This window comes from Cetorhinus maximus, chromosome 2 (assembly GCF_964194155.1).
Source record: "Cetorhinus maximus chromosome 2, sCetMax3.hap1.1, whole genome shotgun sequence".
Classification (NCBI taxonomy): Eukaryota; Metazoa; Chordata; class Chondrichthyes; order Lamniformes; family Cetorhinidae; genus Cetorhinus; species Cetorhinus maximus.
In genome coordinates, this window is record NC_135880.1 from 206102927 (window position 1) to 206122036 (window position 19110).

At 40.2% G+C, this 19110-nt stretch overlaps 1 protein-coding gene across 1 annotated transcript in view; it reads right to left on the reverse strand.

Moving 5' to 3' along the window:
- The window catches only part of igsf9bb (immunoglobulin superfamily, member 9Bb), a 676902-nt gene that overhangs the window by 19045 nt on the left and 638747 nt on the right, over nucleotides 1-19110 (reverse strand). Inside the window, exon 19 of the mRNA XM_078531919.1 lies at nucleotides 518-639. Coding sequence (XP_078388045.1) covers nucleotides 518-639 — 122 coding nt within the window. The remainder of the gene's footprint in view (nucleotides 1-517; nucleotides 640-19110) is intronic.

The following is a 19110-nucleotide window of genomic DNA, read 5'->3' on the forward strand; positions in this document are numbered from 1 at the left end:
TCCCGATCCGCCATTGCGGGCCGCACTGGAAAATCCCGCTAAAAATTGGTGTGAAACCAATTTTTGGGCCTCCTGGCGAATTCTCCTCCCCCGCCATTAATCCTGCTGGCGGGGGCATGGGAGAATTCCGGCCAAAATTTCAGTTAAAAAACCCAAAAATCTGAATTATAAATATTTTGTGTTTATGTTATCCTATCATTATACTTAGGATGTGATAGCCATTTAAACAATAGGAACTAAAGTCTAGGGATGATGGTTTGAGATATGTACATCTCTAATACATTTGTAAGACAATTTTCTGCCTTTTTCAACTATGGCACTAACCTATTTACAATAATTAGGTTAATCAAGAGTTATAATAGTAGATAGAGGAATGTTACATGAATGTGTTTGTTACCTGTGTTGTCCTACAGGTACAAAACAGACTCTGATCTAGCTAAGGAAGAACTGGCTGGCGAGGTCTGTATGCTCATTCATGCTCAGACCTTCTTCAAAGTTACCGTTTCTCATCACTCACTGTTTTTTTGCCGCGCCTTTGAAGTGGGCTGGGTTGCCTTCTTGGGCTTTCGCACACGTGGATGTCTCAGTACTTCGAAACTCTCAGGTACAGCAGCCGCACCATGTGTATCTGGAGGCCTCCTGTGGGATCAAGAGAAACAGGAAAGACAATGGGGAAGAATTCAACTTCAACACCTAGACAGTTTGACTTGCAATTGTAGCTTGCGACAATCAGCATCTTTTCTTTGTAATATATTAAACTACATTATCGGAATCAAAACTCAGCCACGTGATTGGACAGACTGGGTCTAAGATATTCAACCAAGTAGAACCAATTTTAAAATTTATCTCCCATCCAAGTCACATTACCTGAACTCAAATAGGTTTTTAAAGTATTTCCCACTTTCCTTCCTCTTCAGCCAGGTTGACTACCCTACCAAAAAGGAACATGTTGGATGAAGCACTTCCAAGATTAGGGCAGTACCTCTCTTTGGCCCTCATTTGGTAATGTGTGTGTGTGGGTGGGGGGAGGGGTGGGGTGGGAGATGCAGTGATTGGGGTAATCATTATTCCATCCTCGTGGAAAAGTACCTGTTTTCTGATGGGTATTTCAATACCACAAAAAGTTGAGATCCAAGAGTCACTGTGAAGGGAACTGTAAAGGCAAACATGATAAGTGGAGTCCAACTCACTGCCACCCGATCAGATGCTGGATAGAAAATTATTATGGCTCATTTTCAGGTGCATGCAATATTGAGGCCTCAGGCTTACCTGAGACTGAAGCTCAGGCTTTGTTTAATTTGGATGAGCTACCAGCACCTGTTGTGCCTCCACATTCGTCTTGGCCTGAAGACAAGCACCAAAACAGGGGGGTATGATGTTGGCAATGAAGGGGGAGGGGCAATCACAGGCATAGTTCAGGGTGCATTCCACTTAGACTGGGGTAGGCCCACACCTGTTCTACTCATCAGCAATTCTGAAATGGGCATTAGGTCCCTTCTATAAATAATTGACAGATTTAATGGCTATTTCGGGTGCCACTTGAGAACTAACCTGACCAAATTTTGGATGCCTTTCAGATGCCTTTTAGTTGCAGGCCTGGCCCCTGAAAATGGGTCTTCAACTGTTTTATGTCCCTAAAACAGGTGTCATGATGTCCAATTTTCTATCTCTTTTTTGTATTCTTTCATTCCAAAAATTCTTTCGAGACCACATGATAAAAAAATTTTGAAACAGAATAACGACGAGGCGCTGCTGGTTATATGCTATAAATCAACTCAAATGCCTTAGATGGGGAAACTCTACTCCCCAGTTATGTATTTCTTCCCATCCCAATGTTCTTTTGCCTCTTTCTTGTTTTAAAATTATTCCTATTCCACAAACAATACTTTCAAATGAGAGGAACGTTGATGTCCTGCTGTTTTGCCTGGCCCTTGCTGTCTTGAGTCAGTTTCTAGGAATCCTAAGGTATGCTTCCTTTTTAATTTTCTCTAGTTTTTGCTCTCTCTGAGGCCAGGTGACTCTTCGTGTAGCAAACACAAGTGTAAACCCAGATTCTACAACTCAATAGACACAAGAAGAAGTCATCAACTGAGTAACTTGTCGGTATAGGGTTGGGTCAAAGAAAGCAGTGAAAATTGATCAAAAAATGAAATTGAGCTTTGGTAGCTTCAGTTCTTGAAAAGTAGAACAAGATGATTCCGAGTATAGATGAAATTCAGGGGACAGCGATGTCATTTAGAAGCAAGTTGACAGGTGAGGGGTCTAGTTCGCAGAAAATGGAATGGAAGCAGCATTACTATACAGTGTCAGGAAATCCCAACATTACCAAACTAGACTCAATCTTTCTTGGAAATACTTCCTATTATTATTGTTACAAACACTAAACTTAGGAACGGTGTAATTTCCTAAGGGAATGGATCAGCCATTTGACATTCATCAATTAAATATTGATTAAAAATGGGAGGTGGGTAACAACATTCCATTTCAAGTGACCCTTATATTGTTCCATTTTGAATTACCTGCAATACGATGACTGCTAAGTGGTGCCGAGTCAGGCATTTATAATGATAAACTATCATCATGCTCATTTTACTTCTGTACCCTAAGCTGCCACAATAATATGAACTTGTCATCCAACTTGCAGTTCATCTACAACACTAAAGGATGATACAGAAAGATTCCAGCTCCCCTGCGGGTGTTCATGTGATGACCCAATGCATACTCTTTACACCCAACACATAGCATCATTTTGGAGATCCAACAACCCTCTGCCTCCCCCACCCCTGCCCACAATGTTGTTGATCAGAATCCCTGGCACTATCATTTTATAATGGACCATCCTGAATCTTTTGCACCTTTTTGGCCATCTGTACAGACCCATACTAAATAGCTTCTTTGCTCCACTTCCCTTCCCTTTTCACCCTTTCCATTTGCCTCCTCCCCTTCTCTTGCCTTGGTCCAATTATCCCTATACCCATTAGGACTACTTAACCTGAACGCTATGCCAGGGGTTTTGAATCTGACTGTTATGCCATTGGAGATCGAATAGTGAATTTATTAAATATTTGCTTTATGCTTTTTATGCTTTCTGTTCAACTACAGTGTTACTGTAAAGAATGTCATCATCCAAATTGTGATAGATCAAAGTCACTTATGGTGGGAGCAAAATCAAATACTTGTTGATAGCATGGAGTGGCAAAGTGTGAGTTCCTTTCTCGTGAATCTTAACACTGTGTAACTTCCATTGTGTAGACTTGCCAGAACCTACAGCACCGTGTCAACTGGCCCATGTTTATGTTCCAGATGAGCCTCCTCCCACCCTACTACATCTAACCCCGTCAGCATACCTCTCCATTTCTTTCTTCATTATGCACTTTTCCAGCTTCCTCTTAAATGCATCTGGTCACCCAACATTCTAACCACTCTCTGGGTAAAGAAGTGACTCCTGAATTTCCAATTGGATTTATTACAGACTTAATTTCCAATTAGGTTTATTACAGACTATCATACATCTATGGGAGAGAAACTGGAGTGTATTTTGTTTTTTGGATAACAGATTGGAGGAGCACAATCACTGGCCCACCGGTTCCAGTAGCAAAGGTGCCCCCCGCCATGCTTTTGAGGCCAGGGCCTTTGGTCAGGCAACTGTGAGGCACCAAAAAAATTGTCCAAATGCGGCTTGCTGGATCGAATCCTCAAGATTAAGCAACAGCAGCCACCTACTAGGTAAATTTTGGGTTGAGGGGGGATCACAATCATGGAGGGTGGGAGGTCCTGGGGTGGTTGTGGCCTTATCTAAGTCATTAGACGCTGGATTCCTTATTAAAAGGGGCCTATCAACTGAAGCAGGAAAAGTTTCGAAATAATAACATCTTCAACCTTTTTATGTGCTGAACATTTTCTTTAAAGTTGCAACATATAATGTCTAGTGTTGGATATAGAATTGAAGTCAATAGCGAATAATCTTGCGAAGGGTGTACCCGACCCAGGGGTATCCTTTCCGGTAAATTAGTTTAAAATTTTCCCCAGTGTCTCTCCAATAACTTCCACACTGTTGACGCATTGATTATTGGAAATAAACCTCTGTCCCAATTCTTAGTCAGAGGGTCAGATTGAATTTAAATAGATTGCATGAGAATATATGTTCTTTGCAAGAGTATTCTTTCTTCAAATGCTTTCCTTAGCTAATACTTCCAGCAGTCTGCTGATGGAAATGCCAAAAATGGGAATGGGCCTCAATGGAAGTATTGGCGCTTCATCAAGAAGAGCTAAGAGCTTTTGCACATATTACATTGTTGACTGTGTTAAGTTCCCATTTTTTCTACATGTATCTTCACAAACCATGAGAAATTGAGAACTGGGAATGGATCTTTTAATTTTTTTTTACAATTTTCTGACACCTTTACTGGAACACCATACACACTCCTAAAATGAGTTTGAAATTTATGGTACATTTTATGGTACAGCTTTTCCCGATATCCGGTTGCCTTCATGGCTTTTGGACAGCTCATTAGAAAACACTTTTTAGCCTATACAGGCATCCATATCAAGGCTGAATGATCAGGAGTCCTCAGCTAGGAGACTAACGTACCAACAAGCTCTGTCATTGAACTGTTGGATATGGGTTTGTTATCACAATTTTTTATATATCACATACTTATTTGAGTTGCTTTTGTTGTTGGGGTTGGGGGCAGTTGGGTACGGTATCACTGCTTATTTACAGGTAGGGTGTCGGCAGTAGCCAATCTTGAGCACCTCACCTAGTGGGTAGCTACAACTAAAGCAACATGGGCAGATACCTGGATGCAGTTTGCCAGCCCTGCCTCTCAGCAGGGAATGCTGAGTGCTGTGGAAGAACCTAAAGAGGAGGAAAAAAATATTGTGAAGCAATAAATGGTAAGTGAATGGAGATCATTTACAATACACAATTTGTGAAATATTACCTTCACTGCCTGCGAGGCGAGGCCCAATATTAATTTCTCCAAATGGGCAAGCTGCGTGTGGAGGTGCAGCATGTGTTGGCAGCTTGCCTAAACCATTAAAATAAGACCCAAGGCCATATTCTGGGATGGCCTTGGGCCTCCAGCTTGTAGCACAGCCTCTATTGTGGGCCAGGTAAATTTCTACCCCATAATCTCGACAGTTGCTCTTGATGGAATTCCTGTTCAAAAGTTGACAGATTGGGAAATTTATGGCGACAGTTTCATTGTGGGTCTCATGAGGTCCTTGCCGACATACATGTTGGGCCAACCTCAAAGTTAAACCAAAATGTATTATGTTGCTTAAACTTTTGCCGTTAACAGTTTAAAATAGAATAAATTATAAATCTTTGAATAAATATATTCAATCCCTGTTTAGGATTAGTGGACTGTCCCACTGATGATGTCATGACAATCAATGATATTTATGACATTATCCTTTTAAATTAAACATGAGAAAAACATAAATATGACGATAAAAATGTCATAACACATTGTTTTAGAATGAGGAACTTCAGCTATTTTAGGAGCTCTTTTGTTAATACAACATTTTCTATTCCTATTTCTATTAGAGTCCTATTTTAGTACTAAGAACGCAATAAATTATTGTAGCATCATTATAACATATTCTGAAATCAAATTGTTAGGGATGTTGATGTGTAGAGATATACAGACCAAAAAGTTCTCAAGTTTGGCCTCTGGTTTGCACTGTGTTAGAATCTCATTTGCTATGGTGACAGGGATGCTACAATTAGGCTCAGTAACCCTGGGTCAAGGAGGAAAAACAATTAACACTCGATTAGGGACAGAACAACAACTTTTTAAAACTATGGGTGTGTAGATGGCAGATGAAGATGAGGTCAGGCGCAGCTATGATTCTCCCATGCTGACAGTCAAGCTCAGTTAGCAAGATGACCACTTGGATGAGTTACCAGACAGTAAATGCAGAAGCCAACTACATTGTGAGTCATCACATTCAGAATATGAGGCTGTGTGGGGGAGTGAACAAAAATTTAAAACAAGTTGCTTTAATCATCTTTAGTCTAGACTTTTGAGAATAATTTTAATCTAACTCACTGGGTGGAAAAGCCAATGATATCAAGTGGAATATTTGTTTTATACCTTGCCTGATAATTACACTCCATTTTCCAACAGACAGTTAAATAAGATGGGGCGGACTATAAACCAGCATTTTACCCGCTCCTGTCAGTTTCCTGACAGATGGGTTAGGTTAAAATTGCCCTGACATTGCTCAGTCCAAGATGTGTTTCGTCCCAGACTAATATCTCCTTCTTTATAAGCCTGATAATCCAAGGTCAAGTTGGTAACTTCAGCAACCAGAGTAAAGCAATTCAATGCAGTCTGATAGGAGTTATACCTTCAGCCTCTAGTGGCAATTCCCCACTGCTATACACATTGAAGGAACATGAAGCACAACACCCTTCAGTAACATTTATTGTTGATGCCACTTTGCAAATTGAACTTTATTGATTGCATATGACTTAATATTTATCAGTAATCTAGTTGTATCTATTCTATCAAGGTTGAGTGGACCTCCCTCACACTAGTATGCAAAAATACTTAATTTCTAAATATATCAAAATATACATCTTGAAATATAGAAATAATAACAAAAAATATTTAGCGGGTAAAAGGTTCAGCTATATTCTAAAATACTAGAGATGCATGTGAATTCAAAATATTTATAAATTATATATTCAGGCCACAGAGCACTTCTTCAGCACAGAAGTAAAATACATCCAGGTTACATTTATTCTATGTAGCATTCTGAATAAAATATATTTTGTATAGAAAATATTTACAGGAAGTTTTCTGCTGTTTGAAATTTATAGGACAAAAAGACATATTAAAGCTCTCACTAGATATAAGCAAGTGGAAAACATTCCCACTGGGAACTATTATTTTAAGTTGCGCATTTCATATGCCTGTTACAAATAGGTCTGTTGTGATGTTACTGAAACCTTCAAGGATCAGATTTATTTTTGGTCACCAGAGTGAGGATAATGAAAAAGAAATCAAATCTGCAACAACTTGGAACAATATGGGAAATTTATGTCCAGTAAAACATATGTGATTTATTATTTAATGAAAGCATTTAAGAGATTTATCTGGTCATGTAGATAATTAGCACATTGCATTTCACCCACAGGACCTAGTTTAGAATCTGATCGAGGCTAATGAAATAAACAGTTCCTCTCCGTAACTAAAGTGTAAAGTATGAAAATGAACTTACAAGTATAAAAGCCTGTGTCACTAAACAGTGAAAAATCTCCTTTGGTGACCACTTTGCTGTGTGGTTGTAGATTCCTGGTTGGATGGGTCTTAAGACCACCACTTCAGTTGCTTCAAACATATTATTAGTGCAATACAATAGCTCCAACCTGCCCATAATTTATCATTAAATTGGTAATCTTGCACAGTAATACAAAGAAATGAAAGTTTGCTTTGCTACAACAGCTGCCATTTTGAGTTGAGGTGAAGGCAGAGATGAGATAGTTCTGTTTTGCACCTGGACTGTACAATTCCTAGTTTGGGTTGTTTGATGCTTATATTGGCTGCAAGAATTGAACAGGAGTTTCACTTCCTTAAAGCAACAACCTTCACCTTGCTTCACTAGACCAAGCAACCAAATATGCAAAAGAAGCTGATATTTCACCCCTCTCCTAATTTTACTCAGTTCTGTTGAAGGGTCATGAGCACTCGAAACGTCAACTCTTCTTTTCCGCCGATGCTGCCAGACCTGCTGAGTTTTTTCAGGTAATTCTGTTTTTATTTAATATATATTTTTCATTCTTCTTGCTTCTACACAAAAATAGTAGTTGTCATGGTTCTTTTTTAGATGTTGTATTTGTTTATCCAAGTGACAGAATCACAATTGCATTTAGACGACAAGATGGCTAAATATTGTATCAAAAGGAATGGTTGTTTGTGGTATACTACATTTCTTTAAGGTACATTTACTATTTTCGTGTCACCAAACCTGGTATCTAATGAGGGTTGTTATGATCCCAGCTGACGTTACCACTGGACAAGCCTGATCCCAGGGCGGAACCCAGCTTGACAGATCCTAACTTTTATTTGCTTGTGGAGAGTGGCTACTGAACAGAGTCACCAGAGTCAGCTAATGAACTTTTACGAAAATAATAAATCATTTATTTAACAAGATGAACTATATTACAATACTCCTTCACCCACAACTATATTTTACAGATTTGTAAGGATAGCTCAAGTTACAAAGATTATCTTAGACTCTAATGTTCACAGTAAGTACATTGTAAGTAAGACAACCTGTGGTCAGACACACCACACTCTGAAACCAACTGACAGCTCAACAACTCCCTGCAGAAAGCTTGTCCCACCATGAACCAATTGGTCTCACTGCACTCCGTCTTTCACACGAGGGTTTCTAATTTCCACTCTCCAAGAACTTGCTTTGGAGTCTTTTTCCAAACTGATGTTCTCAGACTCCTTCCGCAAGGGTTCACCTCTAAGGTTTTGAACTTGCCTTCCGATGTTTCTCTCCTCTGGGTCACCACATGCGTTCAAGATTTCTTCCGTGCACTCTCTCTCTCACTGACTCAGATGTCAACAGTACACCATTGCTTCATATGGCCATAGCAAAGAGTTATAGACCTTCAGTTGTCTCTTTGGACCTTCTGGCTTCTCACAAGCCTTTATCTCTTTAAGCTTGAAGTTTGGAGCCTTTCCTCGCTCCTCACTCTTAACAGGACCTTTTCCAGGTTCCTGTCTTTCCTTTAACTAGAAAGCCTTCTTGGGACTTTCTCCTGTTCCACTCCCCTGGATGTGGAGACTTTCTTCTTTACCATGGGACTTGCTATCTATCTCTTTTGCTCCAGTCTCTCTCTGGCATCTACTTTCAACCAACTTTAGCTTGGAACACAAACAGCTTCCAAATCAAACTGCTGTTCCTAGTTTTTTCTGCATGTGTCCTGGGAGAGACCTGCCTCTCTGGACCCCCGTTGCTAGGCAACAGTCCAGTTTATCTACTCTTGTTTGTTTAACTTAGCTGCAAGTCATAAAACTCTCATAAGAAAAGCAGGTACCTTTTAAAGTGAAACTAAAACTCAACTTGACCTTTTTCTCAACACACAAATACAGAAATACAAATCAAATTTAAACTTTAAAGCTAAAATCCATTCCTAACACTCACAAATACAAATATAACTTCCTTAAACTATCTCTATTTCCTAACACCTATTCCTTTGGAGGAAAGAAAGCTTCACAACAGTGAAGGTTTCTCTACAATGGCCTTACATTTGCCTCACAGGAACTTAACGTCATAAACCTCTAACAATAACTTATTATATACTATATAAATAAATTTTCCATCTTGCTTCACAGCTACACATCATATTGTTACAATTACAAAAAATCTAATTAAACAAAGTAAATAAATATGACAAGATTTGTAGAATTTGCATATCATAGCATTATCATAACTCAACTCTTAAATTTCTTTTTCCTCGTATTCCCAGTTTTTAACTCAGCAAAGAATGGTTCATTTAAGCCAACAGCCCAATCGTCCTTTTTGTTAACTGTAGGCATAATTCCATCCCTAAACTCATTTTCCGAACTCAATGAGAATTTACCACATTTTCGACTTAGAAAAGTCAAAATGGCATTTTTGTGAGTTACCATCTCATTTCTTCCCTGGTCAAAATCTCTTTGTTATTTCAAGGATATTATTGAGATGCTTCTTATGTTCATACAAAAGGGTTTCATACTCCTGCTTGGCTTGATCTTTGAACTTTTTATGATATTGTTGTTTCTCCAGATCCTATTTTGAACAGGTCTTTTCCACTTTCCTTTGAGCAATGTCAATTACATTCTCCCTGTGGAGTATCATAGTTCGTACCAACCCTTCAATTCTTTTGCATAATCCATGCACTATATAATTCCACACCTTTACAGGTTCTGAATAGTCTTTTGCAAACTGTCCACTTGCCTGGATTCCAACTACTGAATCTTGTGTATTAACACTGGCAATCTGTAAAATCTGTGTCTCTGGTCACTGACTTTTCTCGACCATTTTGCGATTTCAGTCCTTTTTGTTGACAATTCTTAATTTTCAATTCTTTGCTCAACTGGACCACAATTCAGCAAAGAGTTTTTATTCACAGGAACAACTTTGGAACTGTGAAACTCCATATCACACATCTTCTCTTTCAGCTTCTCCAGTTTGAATTGCAGTTTGAGAATCTCATTACTCTTTCTCTGATGAAGTTCTAACAGTTTGTTAGCTTTGGTTTTAAATTTTGCATTCAACTAATTATTCTGATTTACCAACAATTCCTTTTCTTGTTCAGGGCATTTTCCACGATTTTTCATGGCAACTAATGATGCTTGAAGTTCATCAAGTTTTAACTGAAGATCGACCTTTGTTAAATTTGCTGCTACAAGTTTATCATTTAGACATTTCAAGTCCTCAGTCGAGTGTTCTTTCTGTGACTGATTCTCAATTGTTCTCATCAATTCTCTTCTTTCATTAGCAAACTCCTCTTCCATACGTGAAAGTTGATTTTCTACGTTAATCAGGTTTTCCTTCAATTGCTCAATAAGTGTTTCATCTTTGGCCATAGTAGTTTACTGAAGTTTTTTTAAGATCAGCATCATCAACCGCCTGCTGTAACACAGTCATCGCCGCATTACTGTCTCCACTAGCCAAATAATTACCCAGAATAAATTCCACCCCTTCAATAGGTGATTTAGGAATAATTCCCACCATAACAATTCCATTTATGAAGTGACTTTGTAAGTTAACGTTACACAAAGAAACAGAGCCATAAATTCCATTAATACCTCTCAATACCTTTTTCTTTCATAAAACTACCTGGAACACAAATTGTATCATCAGTCACCATCAATGATCTGCCCCTGTATCTCTCAGAAGTTTAATCTGTTTACTTATTTTACTTGAGGAGTAAGGGAACACTTCCCCCTTTGGGACAAAATATCCAGACCCTCTAATAGTCTGACTTCCTTCACCAGTAATCAAAGAAGAATTCTCCGGACTATCCTGAACCATATCCCCCCTTTGCTGTCTGTTCTGAGGGAACACGTTTCACTTGTACTATTGCTACAGTTTTAACAACCAGTTCCTTTTCTGATGCAACATTTCCTGAGGATTCCTTAGGTGTTCCTACTACTGCAATAGACCTACCATTTAATTTCCAAAAATCTGCCCTAACATGTTCCACCTTGTTACAATGGAATCATTTAGGCTTTTGGATGTTACTTCCACCCTCAGCACCTTCCTTTCTTGCCCGAGGAGAAATTTCCTGGCAATTCCCAACTGTCCCTTCTCTTCCCTGGCTACTTGCCCTCCTTTCACTTTCCCATCTTCTATCCTTTTCGGGTTTATGGGGATGACGGAATAAGGGTTTAGATTTATGGATCAGTTCATATGTCATCTCTGCTGCCTGTCTATCTGTTTTAACCCTCTGATCTTTAACATGGGTTCTAACTACAGGAGGAAGAGAATCTTAAAATTTTTCCAAGAGAATTATTTCCGTAAGAGCTTCAGATGTTGTCTCTACATTTCATGCCCTTATCCAATGGTCAAAATTTCTTTGCTTTACCCTCTCAAACTCAATATAGGTCTGCCCTGGCTGTTTCCTTATATTCTGAAATTTCTGCCTGTATGCCTCAGGGACTAATTCATATGCACTAATAATAGCCTTTTTTACTGCTTCATAATCCACATCATAATCTTCTGATAGCGATGCATAATCCTCATGAGCTCTACCTACCAACCTACTCTGTAAAAATAATGTCCAGATTTCTTTTGACCACTTCAATTGCGTCGCCACCTTTTCAAATGAGATAAAGAATGCCTCTACATCCCTTTCTTCAAATTTTGGGAGAGCCTGCACATACTTAAACATCTCCCCACTAGGTTTTAAGTTGAAGGTTTTTCATCATCAGAACTTTCCTCAGCATCTGAGGCCTCCTTTTTAACTTCCAGTCTTCTAAGCTGGTATTCCCGTTCTTGTTCCTTCACCTTTGCCTGAAATTCAAGATCCAGCTTCCTTTCTCTCTCCTGCCTTTCCGCTTGCTCCCTTTCAAATGCCCTTTCTCATTTTCTTTTTCCTTTGCCTTTAGTCTTTTCAATTCCAATTCTCTTTATTTTCCTTTTTTGGTCTTTTTCTTGCATATTCAAGCTGCTTCATTTGCAACTGGATCTTAGCTAACTCAATTGACTCACTCCATGGAGAATGTGGTCTCTCTAGTTTCCCTTCTGGTTTTAAATGTTATGCTATTATCTCGACTATGTCTGTTTTCTTTGCCCCTTTGGGTAATTCTAACTCCAACTTATCCACCAATTCCATTAGTTTACTCTTGGTTAATTTCTGTAAACCAGTCAGGGTTACACTTTCCATCTGTAAAAAAAGCCTTAGCAACCTCCAAAGCCATTTCAGATTCCAACCTGTATAAGACCTCACAGTAACTCCAATTACTAAGACCAGTACCTCTTTCCCTCCACGTACTTGTTTTAAAAGGATTCGCAGATCCCACCAATGTTCAAGGATTTCCAATCCTACCTTATAATGAAAAATCGTGGACCAATTATTATTCCACATCCAATCACTCGCTGTTCACTTTTCAAATCCCGGACAAGACTCCACTATGTTGTGATCCCAGCTGAGGTTACCACTGGACAAGCCTGTTCCCAGGGTGGAACCCAGCTTGATAGATCCTAACTTTTATTTCTTTGTTTAGATACATAGAGAGTGGCTACTGAACAGAGTCACTGGAGTCAGCTAATGAACTTTTAAGAAAATAAAACATTTATTTAACAAGAAAAGATGAACTATATCAAAATACTCCTTCACCCACAACTGTGCCTTTACAGATATATACAGATTTGTAAGGATAACACAAGTTACAAAAATTATCTTAGACTCTAATGTTCACAGTAAGTACACCGTAATTAAGGCAACCTGTGGTCAGACACACCACACTCTGAAACCAAGTGACAGCTCAACAGCTCCCCCCAGAAAGCTTGTCCCATGAGCCAACCAGTTTCACTGCACTCCATCTTTCACATGAGGGTTTCCAATCTCCACTCTCCAAGAACTCACTTTGGAATCTTCTCCCAAACTGATGCTTTCTCTCAGATGCCTTCTGCAAGGGAAAACCTCTAGGGTTTTGAACTCACCTTCCAATGTTCCTCTCCCCTGGGTCACCACATGCATTCAAGCTTTCCTCCATGCACTCGCTCTCTCACTGACTCAACAGTACACCATTGCTTCATATGGCCATAGCAAAGAGTTACAGACCTTCAGTTGTCTCTTTGGACCTTCTGGATTCTCAAAGCCTTTATCTCTAAGCTTGAAGTTTGGAGCCTTTCTCTGCTCCTCACTCTTAGCTTCACTTAACAAAATCTTTTTCAGGTTCCTGTCCTTCCTTTGACTAGAAGGTCTTCTTGGGACTTTCTCCTGTTCCATTCCCCTGGACTTTCTTCTTTATCTTGGGACTGGCTATCTGTCCCTTTTGCTCCAGTCTCTCTCTGGCATCTACTTTCAACTAGCTTTAGCTTGGAACTCAAACAGCTTCCAAACCAAACTGCCATTCCTAGTTTCTTCTGCGTGTGTCTATGGGAAGGACCTGCCTCTCTGGACTCCTGTTGCTAGGCAATAGCCCAGGTTCTCTACTCTTGTTTGTTTAACTTAGCTGCAACAGTCGTAAAACTCCCATTACAAATACAGGCACCTTTTAAAATGAAATTAAACCTCGACTTGACCCTTTCTTAACACACAAATACAGAAATACAAATCAAACTTAAACTTTAAAGCTAAAACTCATTCCTAATACCCACAAATACAAATATAACTTACTTAAACTATCTCTATTTCCTAATACTGTTGCCCAATGACCCAGATTCTACCATCAATGGCTCTCAATGCTTCGTTCACAATGGGAAGAATATGCTTTGTCCTGTGGAAGCAGGCTTCAAGGAAGGACAGGGACAGGTTTTGGAGAAGTATATGTCAGATCAGCAGCCTGACACGTTGTTGCCTCTGGGCAATCTCACCAGAGGCAGGTCATCAGAGCAGAGGTTACCAGCCTGGCAGTGGTGGGCAGCCAATTTGCATAATGAAATTGTCCATTGGTGGGCTGATTGGGACGGCCACCAGGAAGCTGGTTCCCCCCATGCTCCCATTGAGGGCCAAACCCAGCAGGTACCCGGAAGCAGCTTGTCAACAGCTGGCCTGGGGGGGGTCCCACGGGGCCTCCTTTTTTTAACTCCCTCAGCGGAGCTGCCGACACTAATGGGGTACAGCTGTGGGTGCCGGCCATCCTGTAGAGGGACTTCCCCTCCGCAGCAGTGGCCTGGCAGCTGTGGCCACCGATTATTTTATTGAAGTTCTAATCTCTTCAGAGTGCGCCTCATGTCCCCCCCTCTGACAATGGTAGTGCCACCTACAGTGGTGGGGCTACCGTCCTCAATTAGATGGCAGGCCCAGAGACTGCCTTTTAATTGGCCACCTCCGGGGAAATCTCAAAGGCTGGATTCCTGACAGTCCGAGCAGAGTCAGGACCCTGAAATGGTTGCCACTCACGCTTATATTCTAAGAGCAGAAGAATCTGCACACTCAGCCAAATTTTGTCCTGGAATGCCCTGTCAGTAGAAATAGTTGGCCACTGTGTCTACTTCTGTTACCCTTGCTCAGGATCATTTTGCTGTCACAATCCAATGACAGATATAATCATGGGCTTTACATATTATCCATCAAATAACTCCGTAAACCTGCAAACAGAGGTTAAAAAAAGTGAGATGCGGGCTGAAGGTCACCATTTCATTATTTGTCTGAATCTATGAATGGAACTTCCTGACCATATCCAAAATTTATTAATGTTACGACAACATTGTAAGTTAAAATAGATCAGTTAATTGCTGTAGGATTCCCAAAAGCAAGAAGCTAACACTCTTTCCATCTACTTGTATGTGCTCGTCAAAGTCAGGGATATCTGTGCTGAGGGAAAGAAATCATTTTCACATTAACAGTGATGGAATCATGAGGGAATGCAGGGGTCCTCCTACAGTAATTTGTTATGTGAATTAAACGTCAGGATTACAGCTACAATTCCATGTGCATGATACTTCTGCATCCTGCTCTTTTAATTCTCCATCACAACCCTGTCACGACAAATTTTAAACTACCTTGCCAACCCCAAGACTTCTCTATTAAGTTGTTTACCATGGCCTGCTCCACACAATCTAATGCCAGCCCAAACTGGTCCATTCCTTAACCATATGAGCTCAGGATGACGTTATTGTAGAGTTGTTTGCACACACTAACAAACACAAGACAAATGGCAAATAACTGCCAGCAAAAGTAAAACCACTCCACTTAATCATTCCTAGTGACTCATTATAGCATTGTCAAGGTCCAGGACCAAGACCCCATTCACCCTTTTGTTTGGGAAAGGGACCTTAACTGTCCAAAACTACTCCAGATCTCACCATTGAAAAAAAAATCAGGCCAGCAAATTCAATTTTTTTTAATGCAGACTAGCAGATTTTTAGTGATTTTAATTTTAATTTTGTACAGATAGTTGGATTTTCTGTGGCTTGGCCCATTGTAGGTTGAAGAACAAAACCATATAACACAAGTTTTACTGTTGCTGAAATGTAGCCATTCAAGGCCATGAGGCTTGCAAACAGAGGCTGAATGGATGAAGCAGATACTCAGCTCAATTAGAGCTTTTTTTTATACTTTGATGGAGAAATTTACATCTTGGACAGCAACATCTGAAGTCTGTTGGACAAAATGAGCACCAGATGCAACATTTAAGGCATTGCTCATGGTGATTCAGAGAGCATGCTGATTTATACAGTGCCAGGCATAATTTATAATCAAAGCACTAATATATGGTGATTAAGTGATATTAGAATAGGAATTCATCTGAGCCTTCTTTTCAAACCCAGGACTGGCACTGTGCAGCCAGTGTGCACCCAATTACATGGGCCCTAATAGGAAGTAAATTTGGCAGTGGCTCCTCAGGATTGTAAAAAAGGCAAGCTACCAGCATGACTAATGCTATTGATCGATAGCTCACCTAATCAGGAGCAGAAAAGTCAGGCCTCTCTGATGCCATTTAAAGGCAAATACCCGTCTCTTACAGGAGAGGTGTACTGTGGCTGAAAGTAAATTACATCCAAATCAGCTTTCTGAAGTGTCAGACAGAGGAGAGGTAGGAAGGCCCCTAGGTTTTTGGACAACAGTGGAGATGTTGGTGGAAATGGTGGCAGAAGAGTTGCGTAGGAAGGGTGACTTCCTCTTCCCAACAGGCAACAGTAAAGTTTAGGTGACGAGCTGTTTGGTAGCAGTGGGCAGAGGTGGCAGAGTGTGCCAGTGTCAGGAACATATCCCCGTGGACCTGGCGGCAATGCAGGAAAAAAGTTTAATGACCTGACAAAGGCTGCTAAGTAAGGCTCCTATCTCATATCTCTCATTGTTCTCTCCTTAACCTTGCACTAACTGTAGCTCCAGCACTCATCACCATTTTCCACCACCCAATTCCCAGAACTGTCCTGCAATCACTGCAGCAGTCTTCACTCATTTTGATCTGATTGCCGCAGCCTACACCTTCCACTCTTCTATTACTGCCTTCACCTCCTCACTTCTCTGATATCCTTTACACACCAATATTACTATTTTACCTTGACACACTTATCCTCAAAGCATCTCTCTAGCTTACATCTGACATTCCCCATTCTTTCTTGCAGTAGAAGCTAGCAAGCACTAATAGGGAGCTGGCAGGAAGATGATAGCCTCCATTTACACTTCTGTTTAGTTGAGGGAAAGGTCATAGGGATTGTGAGGGCTGGGTCGTGCCAGGGGCACCTGCAGGGTTCTTAGCCATTTTTTCTTTCTCATTGAAACCTCATGCTTACCCTCTCTGCTGCACAAAATGCAGCTGCTTTCAGCAGCCACTCACCTTCCGCTGCCTACCCTTGACATTAAATGTTAAACTTTGTTCCTCATTTCCAGGCCCTGCATCAGTGGTTAACAAGCTGGAAGAGAGCAGTACTGATAAAGACACAATGCCATTTGCCTTCCTATAGCAAGTGGCAGCTCAGAGATTGGCACCATCTGTTGTTTAGAGGGTGGACTAGATAGGACTTTGCATGGATACTTACCCAGCACAAGTGAGCAATAGTATGGGAAGGGAGATAAGATGGCCCCATAGTAAGCAGCTTGAAGCAGTATCCGAGCCCTGCTGCAGAAGGCGGAGTTGAAGATCTTGAGGGTGCAGCATATAGAAGCCGGCTATAAATCAAGGACTACTGAGTCGCTGGATGGGATAGGCTTAGGACCCCGATGTCCATATTAAAAGGGGCCTATCACCTGAAACAGGTTCACATTTTGGACACTCATCAGTGAACCTCTTCCAAAATTGAGACAGCCACAATTGCCAAAGTTAAGCGGATGGTAAGTCTACCAACCATATTTTGAGGCCGTCACTGCCTGTTAATACAGGTGACCGAAATCTATTGTGTGGATATTGAAAACAATTTGGTTGTGATGCCCCATAATCAAGAAGCCTGCTGACATTTACTGCTCGGTTATATGAAGAAAAGTCACATTGCCAAGACACTGGAGAGTGACCAGCACCTGTGGAACTGTATCCCACCAAGGAGTAAATGCTTCCAGAAGAGGGGAGAAAAGCGTCGCTATGAAAGGAGTGAGTGGAAAAATGATCTGTTTGAGAGAGGCTTGATAACCATATAGCATCAGATTTACTGGCATTGTGATGTGTAATATCAATCACACTTTTATAGCATTTTAAAATAATCATGTGAAAAAATGTCAATAAAATTTAGACTATTCCTGTATCCTTATTTTGCAGCAGTTTGTGATCAAACAAACTGCATTCACACAGTGTGCAGTTAGTTTTTCTCAGGGAATCTTGACTACAAAAGGAAGTCAAATCTGGAGGAAGATGTGTAAGGAGTCTAGAGTTTCGTGGTGACTGGGTATGCCAGATTCCAACCAACCAGCACTCGTTATTCTTGTGATACCTCCCAAAGAAGAGAATGGCAAGTGTAAATGTATTTTCATAGTTAACCCTTTCTTTTTAGAGAATGTTCAGACACAATTACCACCCTGTATATAGCTCCTGTCGTAAGGAAGTAAAATTGAGCAGATAAAATGTACTGAACACGAAGCATGCAAGTATTAACTGTTTCACATGCACAGTTTAAAAATAAATCCCGTGCTATAAACAAGCCACTTTCACTGTAGGAGGCAAATTTACAGAGCCACTTTCGAACACATTTATATATGACATTTATAGCATTATTTTGGCTCCTGTCACAGCTACCAGAGAGGAGAGCATTCATTTGTTTGGCTTTGATTCAAATCCTATTGCAGAGGTGTTCCAGGAGACGGTACTGTCCAGTCCCCTTAATATTTATTTCATAACGTAATGTGAATGATTTGTTAGTTAATCTGAAGGATAGATTGGTCATGCTTTCATAGGAGTGTACAGTCTTTCGGCAGGATTGAAAAATGGTTCTCACGTAACATGGAATAGAAAGATAATGTCATGTACTGTGATGTGGGCTGTTACCAATTTTGTTTGAATAATGTTTTCAGGTGCCACTCTTTGATTATTTGAAAACTATGCCGTTTCCATAAGGTAGGTTACGTGTTTTTATGACTTAGAAAGACATAGCCTTTTTCCTTTCAGCAGACCCATCAATCACAGACAGCTTATGATGCTTTTATTCAGTTTATGCAATATCATCTCATCAGTTCAAAATAATTCCACTGAATTTCTTTTGACAGCTCCTAACAATTTGCTGCATTGCGAAATTAATGATGGTTAGTAAATGATTACACTGAGTCTAACAACATAAATATTTATCTACAATGGGCTTCACCATGCTGACAGAGGGGGGGAGGAATGGCAGGATTAGGGAAAATGCTTAAGGAACAATCACACTGAGCGACTCATAAGACAAATGCAACAACGTTTGATTAGCGGAAGCATGCATTGCCTTAGCAGATGTGACTTTAAAGGGGAATACTTGAACTTTCAACAACGCAGAAGTTTTCTTTAAGGGATTTTTTTTTTC